The sequence below is a fragment of the Miniopterus schreibersii genome (genome assembly GCF_964146895.1).
Source record: "Miniopterus schreibersii genome assembly, chromosome: 3".
Lineage (NCBI taxonomy): Eukaryota > Metazoa > Chordata > Mammalia > Chiroptera > Miniopteridae > Miniopterus > Miniopterus schreibersii.
Genome location: NC_138103.1, coordinates 77,435,235 through 77,450,583, shown reverse-complemented (window position 1 = coordinate 77,450,583; position 15,349 = coordinate 77,435,235). Strand labels below are relative to the sequence as shown.

The following is a 15,349-nucleotide window of genomic DNA, read 5'->3' as shown; positions in this document are numbered from 1 at the left end:
CTCTTTCAAAACCACTGTGCAGTCTGCCAAAGCTCAGGGTGAAATGTGGAAATAAAATTTTAAAAGTGAAGGAAAAAACGTTAATTTTTGGTCTTCCCTAGATCTAAACTGCATGAACAGGAGCCCGTTTGCTCCTGCATCCCACAGATGTGTGTGGAGCAAGTAGAGTCAAGGCATGAAAAGGAGCAACAAGAAAGCGAGAGTGAAAGCGATGCCTCCAGTACTCCCGAAGGGCTAAGTGGTCATCCCCCCCAGTCCCACAACCCTGCCCCTCCCTTGCCCATGCTCACACCTGGCTATGAAGGACACTGTAAAGGGCTCCCAAACCTGGGTGGGCTCAGAATCCCCAGGTGCTGTTAGAAGCACAGTAATGACCTCCAAAGGATCCCACACATGTAATTCTGAAACCTACAAGGAATATTAGGCAACTAATCAGCTGACTGAAATGGGAGATGATTCTGAATTATCTGGGAGAACCAGTGTGATCACAGGGCCCCTAAAAGGCTGAAGAGACAGCGTGTCAGAGAAACACCACATGAGAAAGACTCACTGGCCATTGCTGATGTCGCTCCCCTGGAGGCAGTAGGAACCTGAATGATAATTGGCCTTGTCATACCTTCTTGGCACACATTTAAGTCTTTGAGAAAGTTTTAAAAGAACAAAAGGCAGTGTTTCTGATAAAACCTCAGGAGAAGCCAGACAGCCCCCAGGTCCCTGGCCAGGCTCACTCCCTTGAGGAGGACCCGTCTTTGGGTCCTGGGATGGCCATGGTTTCCCTGGGACAATTCTCATATCAGGCTTCCCACCTCACCTGAGACAAACCTGTGCTCCTACTGCCTGTGAGGTGTCCCTTCACCTACATGGTCTTAACAGACCCTCCTCATGATCTGAGTGTTCTAGGTACAAGGGTTGCTGTGGGCCAAGGGCTCATTCACTTCTTCTTAGAGATCAGCCCTGCAATTCCCACAACTGTGGTGCAAGACCCCACTGCAAAGGGTGTGGATGTGGCTTCCTCAGAGACCTCTCTGCTGGCCTGCTTGGCAGCAGGACCCCTTTCCATTTTACCCATGGATTTGCCCTGCGAAGCCTATGACCACCCAGATGGTGCTGTGCAAGACCCCAGGCTGCAGGGCCCCAGGACCCAGATGCCAGGCTTTCTCCCATTTGAAGAACAGCATGAACTGTGATGTCAAAGCTGGGCTGCGCACTGAGCAGGGTCAGAGGGAGTGAGAATGTCTGGAAGCAACAACCACAGGTCTCGGTTCAGGGTGAGTATAATGGGGGTTGGGAGATCTGTGAGCGAGGGGCATACAGGCTGGGCCCTCCCTGCCCTCAGCAGACCACGTTGTCCTGCAGCTTTAGGTGCATGTCCTGCTGCACGTGCTCCTGCTTCTGTCTGTGCCAGGCGAGCAGCTGGGCCAGCGCGACCCCCGGGACACATAGTGCAGGCAAGAAGGACAGGAGCCCACAGACGGCCTGCACCCAACCTGGGTAGGACTTCTCCTGCCTCGAAGGGAACTGCTCCTGCAGAGACACGAGGCCACAGGGTGAGCATCTGAGGAAGGGGACGGGGTTACCCCTGAACCACCACCCCAGCCAGAGCGAGGCTGACCCTCAGTCAAGTGAATGTGGTTTGTGTGGGCAGCTTCACCCCATCTCTTCCTGAAATGAAGCAGCAGGCTGGTTTATTCCAGGTGGATGAATGGAAAAGGCACAGGGCCAGGGGCTGCTCCCTCAGCGATGGGGGCACAGGGGACTGAAGTCAAGACAGGACGTGGGCCAAGTCTCTTGTGGAGACTGAGTCTGAGAGACAGACCTGGAACCCAGGGGGCTATGTTCTGAAAAGAGCCACCCTGACCACCCCAAGGGGACCCACAATCTGAAGGTTCCCTCAGCCTGACCCATTGAGCATCATTAGGCCCTGTGGTCCCCTTTTCTCCCCTCTATTGGAGAACGTGACAACTTCAGGCCCTTTTGAATCTAATAGAATAATATTCACGAAAATTCCTGGAGAAGCATAGCACCATTTCTCCTTCTCCTGACCTTGGTGTCTTGGGCAGCTCCCCTTTCTAAGGAGAATTTGGAATGGAATTACTTCCTCCCTCCCCACAAGGGGCACAGCGAGGTTCAGAACCACCAGACGGGGTGGCAGGTCAGTCGGGCCACATGGCTCAGCTTGGTGGCAGTTCAATGACACATGCCACTTGCATTTTATCTTCTCCCATCTCAGACCAGGAGCAGGCAGTGTGTGGTGCCTGTCCACACAGCGCTTGGGAAGTGTGGCTGGAGGCCACACCTCTGTGTGTGGGGCTACAGGGACCTGTGATGTCACCAGAGTCTGGAAACTGCTCCAGTCCTTCTGCCATTGGCCAAGGTTGTCTGGGCTGCCAGAGTCACCTCTGATGCTCCAGGGTACTCTAGAGGTCCCATGACCTTGGGTCACATAGAAAAGGCAGCCCGCATGGGTACAAATGTCCTTTAGGGTACACATGTCCACCATGAATGTAATCTGGGCCCTGGATGGCACCAGAGCCAGGCCAGGCCAGGCCCGAGATAGATCCCAGGACCCCTGGGTCCCCATCAGAAGGACCTACGTATTGGGGGTCCCAGGCCCTATAGCTCAGCGTTGTCCGGGCCAGGAAGAAAATGTAAGCCACGAAGATAGTCAACAGCAGCAAGGGGCTGACGACCTTCCAGGTTACCCGCCAGTAGAGGCCAGGCCGCCTCCCGGTCATCCATTCTATGTCGTCACAGAACCTGCCAGAGAGAGACATTGGGCTTAGGTTCTCCCAGCTGTCCCCATGTCTGCGAGTCCACAAACTCAACCAGCAGCTTCATCCATTGCCACCAAGATGGGAACTGTGGGGGCTATCCCCTCCCACCTCTACTTTATCCTTTGCCCTCATGCCTGCCTGAGCAGCCACCTACGGGCAGCCCTCTCAGATCCCCATGAGGACTCAACCTCCCTTAGATATGTGGAAAAGTCCCGAGAGAGCAGATCAGTTCTGCTGAGGAAGAGGCTGGGCAGGGAGTGCTTCAGGGGCTCCTGTCCTGAGCTGGACAGCAAGGAGGAGGTCAGCCCAGCACCCAGCCTGGCCCCTGGTGAGGTGCCTCTGGACAGGAACTGTGGGTTTCTCCCCTGGGAGGCTCAACGGCTGGGTGAGCAGCAGCAAAGCCCCTGCTAGCCCAGCTGTGAGAAGGAAGCTAGTGCCTGACCTGTCGCTCTCAGTGCCCAGGGTGGAGAAGCCACCTGAGAGCCACCCTGGCCTCAGGGGCTAGGACAGAGTTGACCCAGAATGTGCAGCAGCTGCATCTAGGAGCCATTGGAAAGGCAATACCCACATTGTGGCCCTTCCTCTGCTTGCTTCCTCCACCCCAGCTCCACTCCAGGTGGTTCCTGAGTGTCTCCTGAGACCACACAGCTGGTTGAAGTCCAGGGCTCACTCTTTGTCCCACATTACCAGGTCAGGCCCCCCCAGACAGCTGCTTCTCACTTCCATCTCTCCAGGTGGGCAGTGTCTCAACTTGGGGCAAGCATGCTGGCCCAGGGGGTGAATGCCTTGGATTTGGTGACTTCCAATATGCCTTGGAACCAAGGACAGAGAGCACCAACCTCTAGGGCCACTCAGGTGAGTGCAGGTCTGAGTGTGTGTGTGACAGGTATAAGTAACAGGTGTGAATGCAGGTGTGAGTGACAAGTGTGTAGCAAGCCTGAGCCAGGTGGGGATGGGCAGGACCAGTGCTGAGCCTTCTTGGAAGCCTCCAAGAGGGCATCCAGGCAGTGCAGACCTCCCACTGCCCTAGTGTCTACCTATCCTTGTACTTGAGGAGCCTTCCCCATGTGGCTGGAGACTAGCCATTTTGTTACTTGTCTCCCCACAGGCTGGGAGGCTGGCACAGCCAGGTGGGCTGGTCCTGTGGGGGCTTCTGTGGACCCTGGGAGCCACCCTTGGGTATGTTTTGGGAGGGGCCTCAGATGACTCTGTCCCATCCCTGTAGCTGCCCTGGAGGCTGGCTGCCACAATGCCCAGAATTGTATACGAGGGATGCTGGGACAGAGGGCCAGGACCCCAGCCCCAGCGGATGCCGAGGGAAGCGGAACTCACTGTTCTATCCCGTAAACGTAGATGATGCCGACCACCTCGAAGAAGGCGAAGATGATCAGGTTTAGGGAGGCAGCGTAGTTGTCGAAAATCTCAAGCCAGTAGTTCCCAGACTGCAGCGTGAAGCACGTTGCCGTGAGGAAGCAGACCAGGCAGACTGCCCCTGCAGGGCGGACACTCACGTGTGGGCAAGTCGCCCTGGCTGCTGCCCACCCAGTTCCTTGCTCCTTCTCTCCTGTCTGCTTGTCCCCACCAATTCCTGAGCTGTGCCCAGAGGACAGGAGGACGCTGGGATTGCCCTCAGTGGGCAGTGTGAGAGCGATCCCTGTCCCTGTCCCGCTGACCCTCCGCTCTCCCATTATGGCCCATGGGGGATCGAGTCAGCACAGGGCCACTGGGACCAGCCCTAAGAAGTGACAAGGCTGACTGAGCCCTCCACGGGGACTGTGACACAGCCCTTGAGCCCTCATGGAGGAGGGTGTCTGGACAGCATGTAGGAGTGGAACGAGAGCTGGGAGGCAGGAGGACAGCAAGGACACTCACCAGTCAGCACCTCCTTGGGGACCCATCTTGGCAGGACCCCCATATCTAGGAGTGGTGTGACGACACCCTCCATGTTCCCGAACATGGATGATAGCCCCAACGTGAACAGCATTGAAAAGAAGAACACGGCCCACACGGGTGCTCCCGGCATGTGCAGGATGGCCTCCGTGAAGACAATGAAGGCCAGGCCCGTGCCCGAGGCGCTCTGCAAGACACCCACAGCCCACACAGGGACACACGTGCACAGGGCTCCCAAGCTGTGACACACACACTGACACCCCTCTTACTCGGACACACGCACCAGCATGTCCTGCGCTGTGAGACATGTGTGCACCAACACCCCTCCTGGCACTGGGGCCAAGGTGGTGGTCCTGCTCTATCGGGGCTGTGCAGGGACGACACAGGTGCATCTCTGAGTGAAAGAAAACTTCTTACCTTTAACACCCCGCAGGAGACGCGTGATGTGGGACCCCTGGCCCTTGGGCTCAGGCACCCACCAGATGGCTTCCCTGAGGACCTGCCTCCCGACTGCCCATCCCAGCCTACTGCACTGGTCCCCGAGGGTCAGCTGGCCCTGTGTGCAGCTGCTCAGCTTCCGCCACAGCCAGTGGCAACCTCTGCCCTGGTCAGTTGTCTACAGCAAGGCCCAGCCCCCTCAGTACCTTATCCAGAAAGTCTTGCAGATGGCAGGACTCCAGGTGCAGCCCAGCCACCCTCTTGGGCTGGGTGGCATTCAGGTGTGTGAGGACAGCAGCATAGTCGTCCCTGGAGATGCTCTGGTCAGGGAAATCAAACTCGTTGGTGAGGCTGAGGATGTTCCTGCAGGGACAGAGAGGCCGAGGAAGCGCAAGGCGGGCACCTGGCTCCCACGGCAAACACTGCCAGAAATGCCCAGAAAGGACCACAGTGATACCAGCGGGGGTCCGTCCCTTGGGGACTGGCAAGGTCTCAAGGATACCTGGGGGAGCAGGCACGGGGGGCAGACAGGGTGCTTATTTACTTGATGTGCACTGTGGGAAGATTATTCTCAGCCCCAGACCTGAAGGGCACTCCCCTGTAAGGTACAACTGAGCCTGGGTGGTGGCAGCTCCCTTGTCTCCTTGACCTGTGGGTCCCCAATCGACACTGGGCACAACGGTCCCCAAAGACTCCAGGAAGGGTGGGCCCAAGCTCTGCTCCTCCAGCCTGTCAGACCTTCACTCCATCTCCAGGGTTCCCGACTCAAACTAATATCGCAGATGTTTCTGTATTTGCAAGTTTGTCTACTTGCTAAAGTTATTTGTAACCTCAAAATCAACACCCGTGGCCCTTCTGCAGTTATTTGAGGACATGTCCAAAGTGGCACATCCCACCGAGAACGGCCAGGCCACTCACTGCCTTCTTGTTTCATCTCTACTGTGGACAATGTCTTTCTTACAGCCCAGTTAGAGCCATGTTTTTTACAATTTTTGTGCCTTTTGGTGGTGATTTTGCCATTTAAAATGTCCCCCAAGTATGATGCAGACATGCTATCCCTAAAAGCAGTGAGATCAGGACACGCCACCCAGGAAGCTGGTCGGGCTGACTTCTAGCACAGTTAATGGATCAACAATTTGTGTTCACCAGGCATCTCTGTGCCTCTCAGTGCAAGCGGCTAGAAGAGCCAAGTAGGAATTACTCTGCTCACCAGGACACAGGCCCACTGTCCCTCCTGAACATTCCACCTCATCCTGGGAGCAACCCCAGTCCTCTTCCTCCCTCTGCGGGCTCGACTCGGCACATTAGAACAGGTGTCACGACAGCACTGTGGACATGGCCGGATCACCTCCTGGGGGCTATCAAAGGGGTCCTTTCTGCCTTTCCAGCTCCTGGTGTGCTAGGGCTTCCCAGGCTTGTGGCCGTGTCACTCCAGCCTCTGCCTCTGTCATCATATGGCCTCTCCCTGTGTGTCTGTGTATCACTTTCTGTCTCATATAAGGACACTCTCATGAATTTGGGGCCCTCTATTCAATATGAACTCATCTTGACCAGCACTATCTGCAAAACCCTATTTTCAAATCAGGTCAGGTTCTAGGTTCCAGGTGAATGCACCCTTTGGGGGACACTCTCTGCCCTCCTGCCCTAACGAAATAGAAGGTCATTGAGTGGGGCCCTCAGTGCAGTAGGCCCCATCTGGTAGCCCCAGGACACTGTGCTCACCTGTCCAAGCAGTGTCCATAGTCATTGGCCGCCTTGAACCCCAGGACAGAGAAGACAGCAATGGAGGCATAGAGGGAGGTCATGCTGTTGACCAGGGCGATGATAACTGCGTCCTTCTCACAGTTGTTCCTGAGCAGACGTAGTGGTACATTGCTATGGTTAGGGCCCTCAGGGAGGAAACTTGGAGGGCCTGCTGCCTCAGCACCCCCATCTGGACACCCCCCACTCTGTACCTGGGGCCACTTGTGCATGACCCAGAAACACTGTGCTGTTCCTGGTGGTCTCAGGCAGCCTTGGCACCTCCCCGCCCACCCCCTCCTCACCAGCCCCTCCTGTTGATTCCAGCTCCAGGCTGCAGAGGTGGGTTAACTGCACATGAGCTACTGAGGGTGAGAGGTGAGAGAGTAACTTGCCAACACAGCCCAGGGCCCAGCTGGCCTTCTCTCCCTCCGCCTCCTGTCTCTGCCCATTTTGAGGGGTAGAAATACTGGCACCATAAGGAATGAGGTTTACAGGTGTCACAGGACCTCTCACTGTATAGGTTACAATGCCGTGGTGGTTATGAGGGTACCAGTTCTCATAAATGGTGATTGCGGCTCCTTGCAGAGTGGTGCCCTGAGTCTCCTTTAGTTGATTACAGAGGTGACACACGTGGCATTTCTGCTCCACGCCCTCATGCGCCACACATGTGGTTCATGTTGATTGGTATCCGCCCCAGTTATGGCCTTGCTCCCGGGCTCAGTTATCTGGGCTCTGTTCCAGGAGTGGCCCTGGAACGTGCAGGAGGCTGCTGTGGAGGCCTGACCTCCAGCCCTCAGGAGATGACTCAGTAATTGCTGGAATCCCCAGAATCTGGTCTCAGCCCAAGTTCATATTAGGTTGCCCTCTGTCCCAGGCAGGAAGTCCCATAAAGACATGCCATGTGAACATGGGGGCAGGCCCGGCACCTCGACTAGAAGGAACCCACCCTGAGCCCCACCTTACCTGGGTGGGTTGTAACTTGCTAACGCAATGTGTCCTCCAAAGCCCAAAGACAGAGAGAAGAATATCTGGGTGGCTGCATCCAGCCACACCCGGGGGCTCTGGAGAGTCTGCATCTGCAGGGAAATGGGAGAACCTTATACCACAGACAAACCACACCAGCCCCAGCGCCTACTGCCCTGGAATATTCCCCGGGCTTTCTCTGGGGCAGTGGTCATGAGTGGTGTCACCTGCTCAGGCCCCACGGGCAGTTGACCATGCCTGAGGAAGCGTGCTTGGAAGGGCAGTTTGCAAACTCAGCTTCCCATCTTGCGACGTGTCAACTAACCCACAGCTCCCATCCACGTGGGGCATGTGAGTACTGAGAACTTAGCTGTAGACCTCTCAGGGCTGGGAAATTGGTCTGGGCAACTTGAACCTGGGTGTGTTTATCTGCCCCCTCAGACCTGGTGGATTTGAGTGACTTGAAGTTGCCCAGGGTAGGGCCCACCTGCACTCAGTGCCTGGTGTTTCTGCTGCTGGGAGGAGGAACTAGAGGGCAGGCTTGGCAAACACACTTCCACACAAAGGCACTGCCTGGGGAGCCTGGGGTGTGCCATGCAGTCCCCAGAATCTCCCAGGAGATGCTAGGATCTGGAGAGTATGGAGTGGGTTAGAAGGGCTGTGGGCTCTTGTGGTCCAGTGGCTCTTCGCCTGGTGGGGCCATGCAGCTAGACGAGGCTCTCAGAAATGTGAGGTCCAGGGCACTAGGGATAGGACACCCGGTCCACAGCCAGCCTCCCCCCTGAACCCTGGTCCCCAACATCTGGCAAGCATCAAAGTCTGAGTGTCCCAAACCGTGTCGTCCTCCTACTCCCTTCGCTTCCACCCTGACCACCTCCTTGAGGCCAACACTCCCCCCTCTTCCTCCTGCATGGCCAGGGAGTGGGATGAGCTGAGCTGAGCCTGACTGTGACCCTACTAGTTTGTCTCCTGGTGCCTGGACTTGCATGTGAGGTCCACTTACGTTGGGAGTGAACAGGTAGATTAACCCTTCGGCCGCCCCGGGCAGGGTGAGCCCTCTGATAAGGAAGACGGTCAGGACCAGGTAGGGGAACAAGGCTGTGAAGTAAATTGCCTTAAAAAAGACCAGATTATGAGACTTTTCAATGGTATCTGCTCCACATTAAAATCTTTAGAGAGGTAAGCATGCTGGAAACGCCTCGGTGGCCAGCGTCAGGTCATTCATCTGGGATTCCAGTCAGGTCAGGGCTGAGGGCACTGTGGCAGTGGGGCGGGGGGGCTCCGGTTAAGCTCGGAGGGTTTGGAGCTCACTGTGCTGGTCACAAGTGGGCTCACGTAGGTGTTTGTGCCCCGAGTCCTCTGAGGTGGGCACTGACATCCAGGTGGTGGGGTCTCCCACCCTCTCCCACATGGCACCTAGTCAGGGTTGGGCAGGAATCTACGCACATGGCATCTACTCAAAATAAATCTAAATTGGATGTTCTTTTCTTACTGCCTCCCAGAGTCCCCAAATACAGACTGACATTGGAGGTCACCGGATGCATCTTTAGGAACTTTCATAACAGGGCTGTCTGGAATCTCTGGCTGGCCTGTTGGACCTCGTGGCTGCTCTGATCTCCCTCAGAAATTCCAGTCCTTTCATGTGTAAAAACCCTCTTGTGAGAATAACTGTAACATCTACCTGCCCACTAAGGAACACCTAAGTGTGCACGTGGGTCTGTGCAAAAGCCACACAACCAGGTTCTGGAGATGGGGTCTACAGGTGCTTGGACTACAAGCAGTGATTTTAAAAGATATATATGGCCCTGGCTGGTGGCTCAGTTGGTTAGAGCGTCCTCCCGTACACCAGAAGGTCACTGGTTCCATTCCCGGTCAGAGCGGCAGGTACCTAGGTTTTGAGTTCGATTCCCGATTGGGGCCCTTACAGCCAATCAGTGTTTCTCTCTCCAAATCTCTCTCTCCCCTCTCTCCCTTCCTTTCCCTGAAATCAATAAAAACACATTAAAAAAATTATTTAAGAAGAATGGAAAAAACATACAATGTCAGCATGGTCAAAGAAGACTGGGTGGCTATGTTACTATCTTAATCAACTTCAGAACAAAGACTGTGACTAGGGTAAGGACAGTCACTGCATACGGATAGAGGCATTGATTCCCCTCAGAGACATGATAGTCTTTACCCCCATGCCTCTTCCCAGAGCCTCTAAACCCACTCTCACAGGAACTGGTGGGGGGTGTCCTCTGCTGCTGGAGGAGCAGGGGAGTGGGGTCTGCCCCGCAGGCTCTCACCTTCCCCGTGGATTCAATGCCTCTGATGACACACAGGTACAGGATTGCCCAGCAAGCAGCCAAGCAGATCAGCAGCCGCCACTGGATGGAGCCGCTGTGGTCGATGTCAGCCGCGATGTTCAGTGTCTGCCGGTACCAGAAGTAGCTCACAATGCTGCTGCCCTGGCACTCCTCCACGAACCCTGGAACCAGGTCTCATCACAGACTGGCCAAGGGGCTCAGGCGGGATTTGGGATTTGCAACCCTCCACCCAGGAATGAGTCTGTGCCTAGCCCATCCTGGGGCTGCTGCTGGAGTGCTGGGCACACTGGGGAGGATCAGTGCCCTCCTCTGCCCAGGGCGTTCAGTGCTGCCAATGGGGCAGACACAGGGAGCCTCCGGGCCCAGACTCACCACCTGGCACCCAGGGCCAGCCTTGTTCAGAATGGATAAAATACAAGTTCCTACCAGCCAGAGGTGGGAAGGGAAAGAGAGTGAATGTAACTTCATGAACAAACTGTTGAAAACGAATGTTTCCCACATCGCCGAGATCTAGTCAGATCCAGCACTAGACTGAAGTCTGGACCTAAAGGCCTAATTTGGTCAAAGCAGCACTCCCCTGGCTAACCTCTCACTGCTGGGCACCGGCATGTCTCCAAGGCCCACAGGCAGAACTATGTCTGTGGGCCCCTGGGTCCAGCAGTGAACAGAGACACGAGGTGAAGAGAGTCGGACTTCAACTGTGCTATTTCAGGGCGACCATGTGGGGCTCCGATTGAAGGCAGAGAGTGAACGTCCCTGGTCCCTGGCATTACCTGTCTGGTTGCGGTCCAGCGGGCAAGTGCTCCAGGGCAGCGGGTTCTGGAAGGAGTTGAGGAGGTACCACAGCACCCAGGTCAGGACGGTATTATAGTAGAGACTGATCAGGAAGGACACGGTGAAGCAGCCCAGCCCTTTGAGAGCACGACAGTCACCATCCTCCCTGCTACAGACTGCCCTGTTATAGACTCACCTTCTGCCATTTCTGCTGCCCCACCGCTAACTGCATCTGGCTGAATCTCCTGGCTGATGACGCATCATTTTATGACCCCCTGTTCATCTCCCCCCTCACCCATGCCCATGAGCTCCTGGGACATGCTGGCTTAGTGTAAGCACAGGACCGCAGGACTCAGGACATGGGGCAGCCTGCAGCTGCTCCGTGGGGCTAGCCCTTTGCCTCCTCCTGCACCCTGAGCTCACTCCACACAACACCCTGCACGTACGTCCTTCCTCAGGGGAACCGAATGAGGCCTCCTTGGAGCATGACCAGGGGTGGCTCCCATAGGGACACTGCTGCCTGAGTCTCCCTGCACCTTTACCCAGGGTCCCTCCTTTGTCTGCAGGTTTCGAGCCAGGAATGCGTGCTGGCATGACAAGCAAGCCCACAGTGCCCACGGTACTGCAGCCTCCACCCGGGCGTCCCCTGCAGCTGTGGGCAGGGCAGGGGCCCCAGAAGGCAGCATACCGACTCCGCCCAGGTAGGGGGAGATGACCTTCCACACCCCGATGCTGCCTCTGCGCAGGCGCTGGCCGATGGCAAGCTCGACGTGGAAGAGTGGGATCCCCTCGAAGGCCAGGGCGATGAAGTATGGGATGAGGAAGGCCCCTACAAAGATGCTGTGGTCAGCAGAGGATGGCGCATGGGCAGGACAAACACCGGGGCCTCCCTGAGAGGGGATGGACTGCACATCAGGCCCAGTGCTGTTGTTTTAAATCACTTGGCCTCAGCTAACTAGTCAGGGCTTCGGAGGCAGTTTCATCAGCAAATGGGCTGTTCTGTTGTTACTGAGACCCTGTGACCCCTGGTGACTGGCTCTCCCAGGGCATGGAGCTGTCTCATTCACACAGAATGCTGGAGAAGGTCAATGCCCCAGGTCGTCTGTCCAGCTGCGCCCTGAGTTGGGCTGGGACCTGTCTCTCTGTCTCTTGCTAGCCATGCAGTGGAAGGAGCAGAACAAAAAGCTTGGTCCTGGTTGCTGAGCGGTATAATTGGGGCCCTGGCCTCTCCCAGAGCCCACGGAACCAGGTACCCAGCACGATCAGGACCTGCAGCCTCTGCCTGCAAGGCCTGCGGATGAGGCTGGCTCTGTGAACCCCAAGACCCTGTGGACATCCCCAGGCTGTTGGAAGGAGCATGGGGTCTCCAGCAGAGGGTGTGACCTTCCCCACAGAGCGAGCAATGGTGTTTATGTGATGGAATCACTATCATTCTCTACATGCTCTGCTCAGTTCCGCTTAAGTCTTATGTTTAAAGAGTAAGTTTACAAAGCTGAATAATCATGAATGGGAGAGAAAATAATAGTCACCCTCAGTGTAATGAGCTTGTGCAAATAAAAAATGTGACACATTATCTGTTTATCACCATATTTCATTTTCAAAATAATCAGTGGTGGTCAAAGTGAGACACAAAGGGCCTTCACACACATCAGGGGGACGTTTTTAGGAGAAGTGTGTGTTAAAGAAACTTAAATATTTCATAACATTTCACCAAGTGCTTTCATATCTGCAAATACATCCTAAAGAAGTATTTCCAAAATGGGGACAAAGGCCCATGGGCTCCCATGGTGACAGGGACTGCTCCCAGCCCTCTTGGTGGTGGGGGACCAAGCCCCACCCCCACCCCCGGGTAAGGCAGCCTCAGCTCACAGCCTATGGTGGCGAGGATTCAGGAAGATTAGTTCCCGGCCAGGACCGTCCCGGCAGCAGCAGCAGCGACCATGGTAACCAGTTATGCTGGTGAAACGTTTACAGACATCAGTAACTACCAGCATGTCCAGCCTTGCGTCAAGCCTGCTCTTCTCCCTCTTTCCTGATGCAAAGGGTAGCAGGAGGGCCAAGGGAGTGACCGCTGCCTTCTGCCTCTGTGTCAGGGTGTTGTGAGCTTTCCAAGGGCCTCGGGGAGGCTTATTATCAGGAGCCCAAGGCTCAAGGTGCTGTCTTGCCCCAAACCCCCATAAAGGTTCTGACACCTCTGGGGGCAGCAGTGACAGAAGAGTTTTCTTCTCTCTGTCCGCATTTTCAAAATTTTCTACATGTCATGAACCTTCTTATAATCCGGGGGGGGGGGGGGTTAAAGAAGCGTCCCACCCTGGCTGGCGTGGCTTAGTGGTTAGGTGGTTGGCCCACGCACTGAAGGGTCATGCACATTTGCACTGTGCCAGGGGCTCATACCTGGGTTGCAGGTTCAATCCCTGGCTCTGGTCCGGGCGCATGCGGGTGGCAACCAATTGATGTGTCTCTCTCACATTGATATTTCTCTCTCTCTCTCTCTCTCTCTCCCCCTCTCTCTCTAAAAAATCAATTAAAACATTTGAAGAAGAGGGAGGAGGAGGGGGAAGAGTTGTCCTTATAGCCAGGAAGCCGTGTCAAGCAGTGCTTTTGTCTGCTCTGCTCTGAGGAGGTTGGGCCACAAAGTCCCCGCAGAGCCCTTCCTCCCTGCTTCCCCGACGAGACTCAGCCCTACCCTCTGCCTACCTTTCACCACCAGCACAGCCACCTGTTTGCCCTTAAAAAGGGAAAGGGTGACTCCTGACCAGAAAACATGGCATGAGAGCTCATCCACCCACAGACTTTCCTTCATCCCTCATTTCCTGGGCAGGAGAGGCCAACTCTGGCCAAAGGAAACACTCCCCACATTGCCAACCAGAGACCTCATAGAGCCAGGTGATCACTGCCAGGGACTCTCTGGGAGCCCTCAAGTCTCAGGGGAGCAGAAGGAGCCTTGAAGGCAAATGGACATGGCACTGGGGCAGGACGGCCCTTAGAGGGTGGGACCTGAGAAGAATGAGCTTAGGTTGGGAAGTCCTCTGCTCATCACATCCAGGGACAAAATCTGTAGATGATCCATAACAGCTGCCAAGGGTGGTTCCTGTCTGTCTGTGCCCTCAAGTCCTCGGCACTGAGGGTGGAAAGTGACATGCACATTCTCTGAGCTGTGCCAAGACAGACAAGTGCATGGAGTAAGAAGCAGCTCACGGCTTTGGTTCATGTCCTCTGACCATCAATAAATGACTCTACCTGCCCCGGCCTGTAGCTCAGTTGATTAGAGCATCGTCCCGATACGCCAAGGTTGTGGGTTTGATCCCCAGTCAGGGCACACACAAGAATCAACCAATGATGCATAACAACAAATCTCTCTCTCCTCACTCTCTCCCCCCCTACTCCTTTCTCTACAAATTAATTTTTTTAAAAAAGACTCAAATGGGCCTGAATTTCCCCATAGGATCCATGGCCTCCTGTGGAGACCCTCTGTCTTAGGGATGCTCAAAGCCAGAGCCCTTTTGAAGGGAGCAAGGAGCCTGAGAGCGCAAAGATTCAGGAAGTAAAGGCCTGGAGAGTCTGCACTTGGGCAACCCCAAGGCAAGGCTGAGTAGAAGCAGCGTTTGGAGGGTTTGCCTGGGTCCCAAGAACTCTGATGCCCTCAGACTGGACTCCAGAGGGACAGGATTCTCCCTGGGCCATGGTGTATCACTAATTCCCAGGAGGAACAGCACCCACCCAGGGGAACCAGTGACAAACCAGTCTGAGGTGCGACCATCTCCCCTTCTGTTTGAGGATTCAACCCAGCATAGGCTCACCTCCCCCATGGCTCTGGCACAGATACGGGAACCTCCAGATGTTGCCCAGGCCCACGGCAAACCCCACGCAGCTCAGGAGATACTGGAGCTTGTTGTCCCACTTGGGCCTGTCGTCCCTGCTGCTGTCCCCCAGTGGGTCTGGTCCCGAAGCGCACGCCATGGCTGGTCTCTGGCACCCTGGAGTCTCTGGAATCTCTGCTGGGACTTGAAGCGAGGACCAGTCTCCCCTTCAGGTGTATTTTTGTTATTTAAAGGAAAACCGTAGAGACAGTTAATTGGTAACTCAGGCCAGGCCCTGGCTCTGGCACGCAGTCCCTCCCTGGCCCCCTCCAGTCTCACCCCACCTCAAATGATCCAAGCTGACAGCCTGCAGGTGCCACCACCAATGAACCATTTCCAACAATGGCCTCTGTTCCCAGCAAGGACACTCGGACCCCAAGACTGGAGCACATTTGGATATCTTGATTGTGCGATAATCCTCTAAGAAATACTACAGAGAGCCCAAGAGCCCAGTTCCTCCAATGACAATGTCTTGCAAATATCTCGTCAACATCACAATATGCCACTCAGGACCTGAGGGTCCCTCCTGTCCCCTTTTATGGTCATACCCACCCCTTCCATTTCTACCCCCTCCCTAACCCCTAGCAACCTCTAATCT

The 15,349-nt window shown here is 55.4% G+C and overlaps 1 protein-coding gene across 4 annotated transcripts; it reads right to left on the bottom strand.

The window, feature by feature from the left end:
- Window positions 1–654: 654 nt before the first annotated feature.
- Window positions 655–14,910, bottom strand: SLC6A18 (solute carrier family 6 member 18). 4 transcript variants are annotated; one of them, XM_081132342.1, is made up of 12 exons: window positions 14,692–14,910; window positions 11,580–11,720; window positions 10,891–11,028; window positions 10,097–10,278; window positions 8,812–8,922; window positions 7,809–7,921; window positions 6,825–6,953; window positions 5,309–5,465; window positions 4,647–4,851; window positions 4,107–4,266; window positions 2,595–2,757; window positions 655–1,524 (listed from the first exon to the last, which is right to left on the bottom strand). In XM_081132342.1, exons 1-12 carry the CDS (start codon window positions 14,849–14,851, stop codon window positions 1,333–1,335), a joined length of 1,851 nt encoding a protein of 616 aa, XP_080988468.1. In that variant the 5' UTR covers window positions 14,852–14,910; the 3' UTR covers window positions 655–1,332. The 4 variants fall into 4 exon arrangements, with proteins under 4 accessions (XP_080988468.1, XP_080988469.1, XP_080988470.1 ...); XM_081132343.1 differs by having other exon boundaries at window positions 1,258–1,524; window positions 2,691–2,757; XM_081132344.1 differs by lacking the exon at window positions 4,647–4,851 and having other exon boundaries at window positions 1,258–1,524; window positions 4,107–4,216.
- Between the last annotated feature and the right edge of the window lie 439 nt (window positions 14,911–15,349).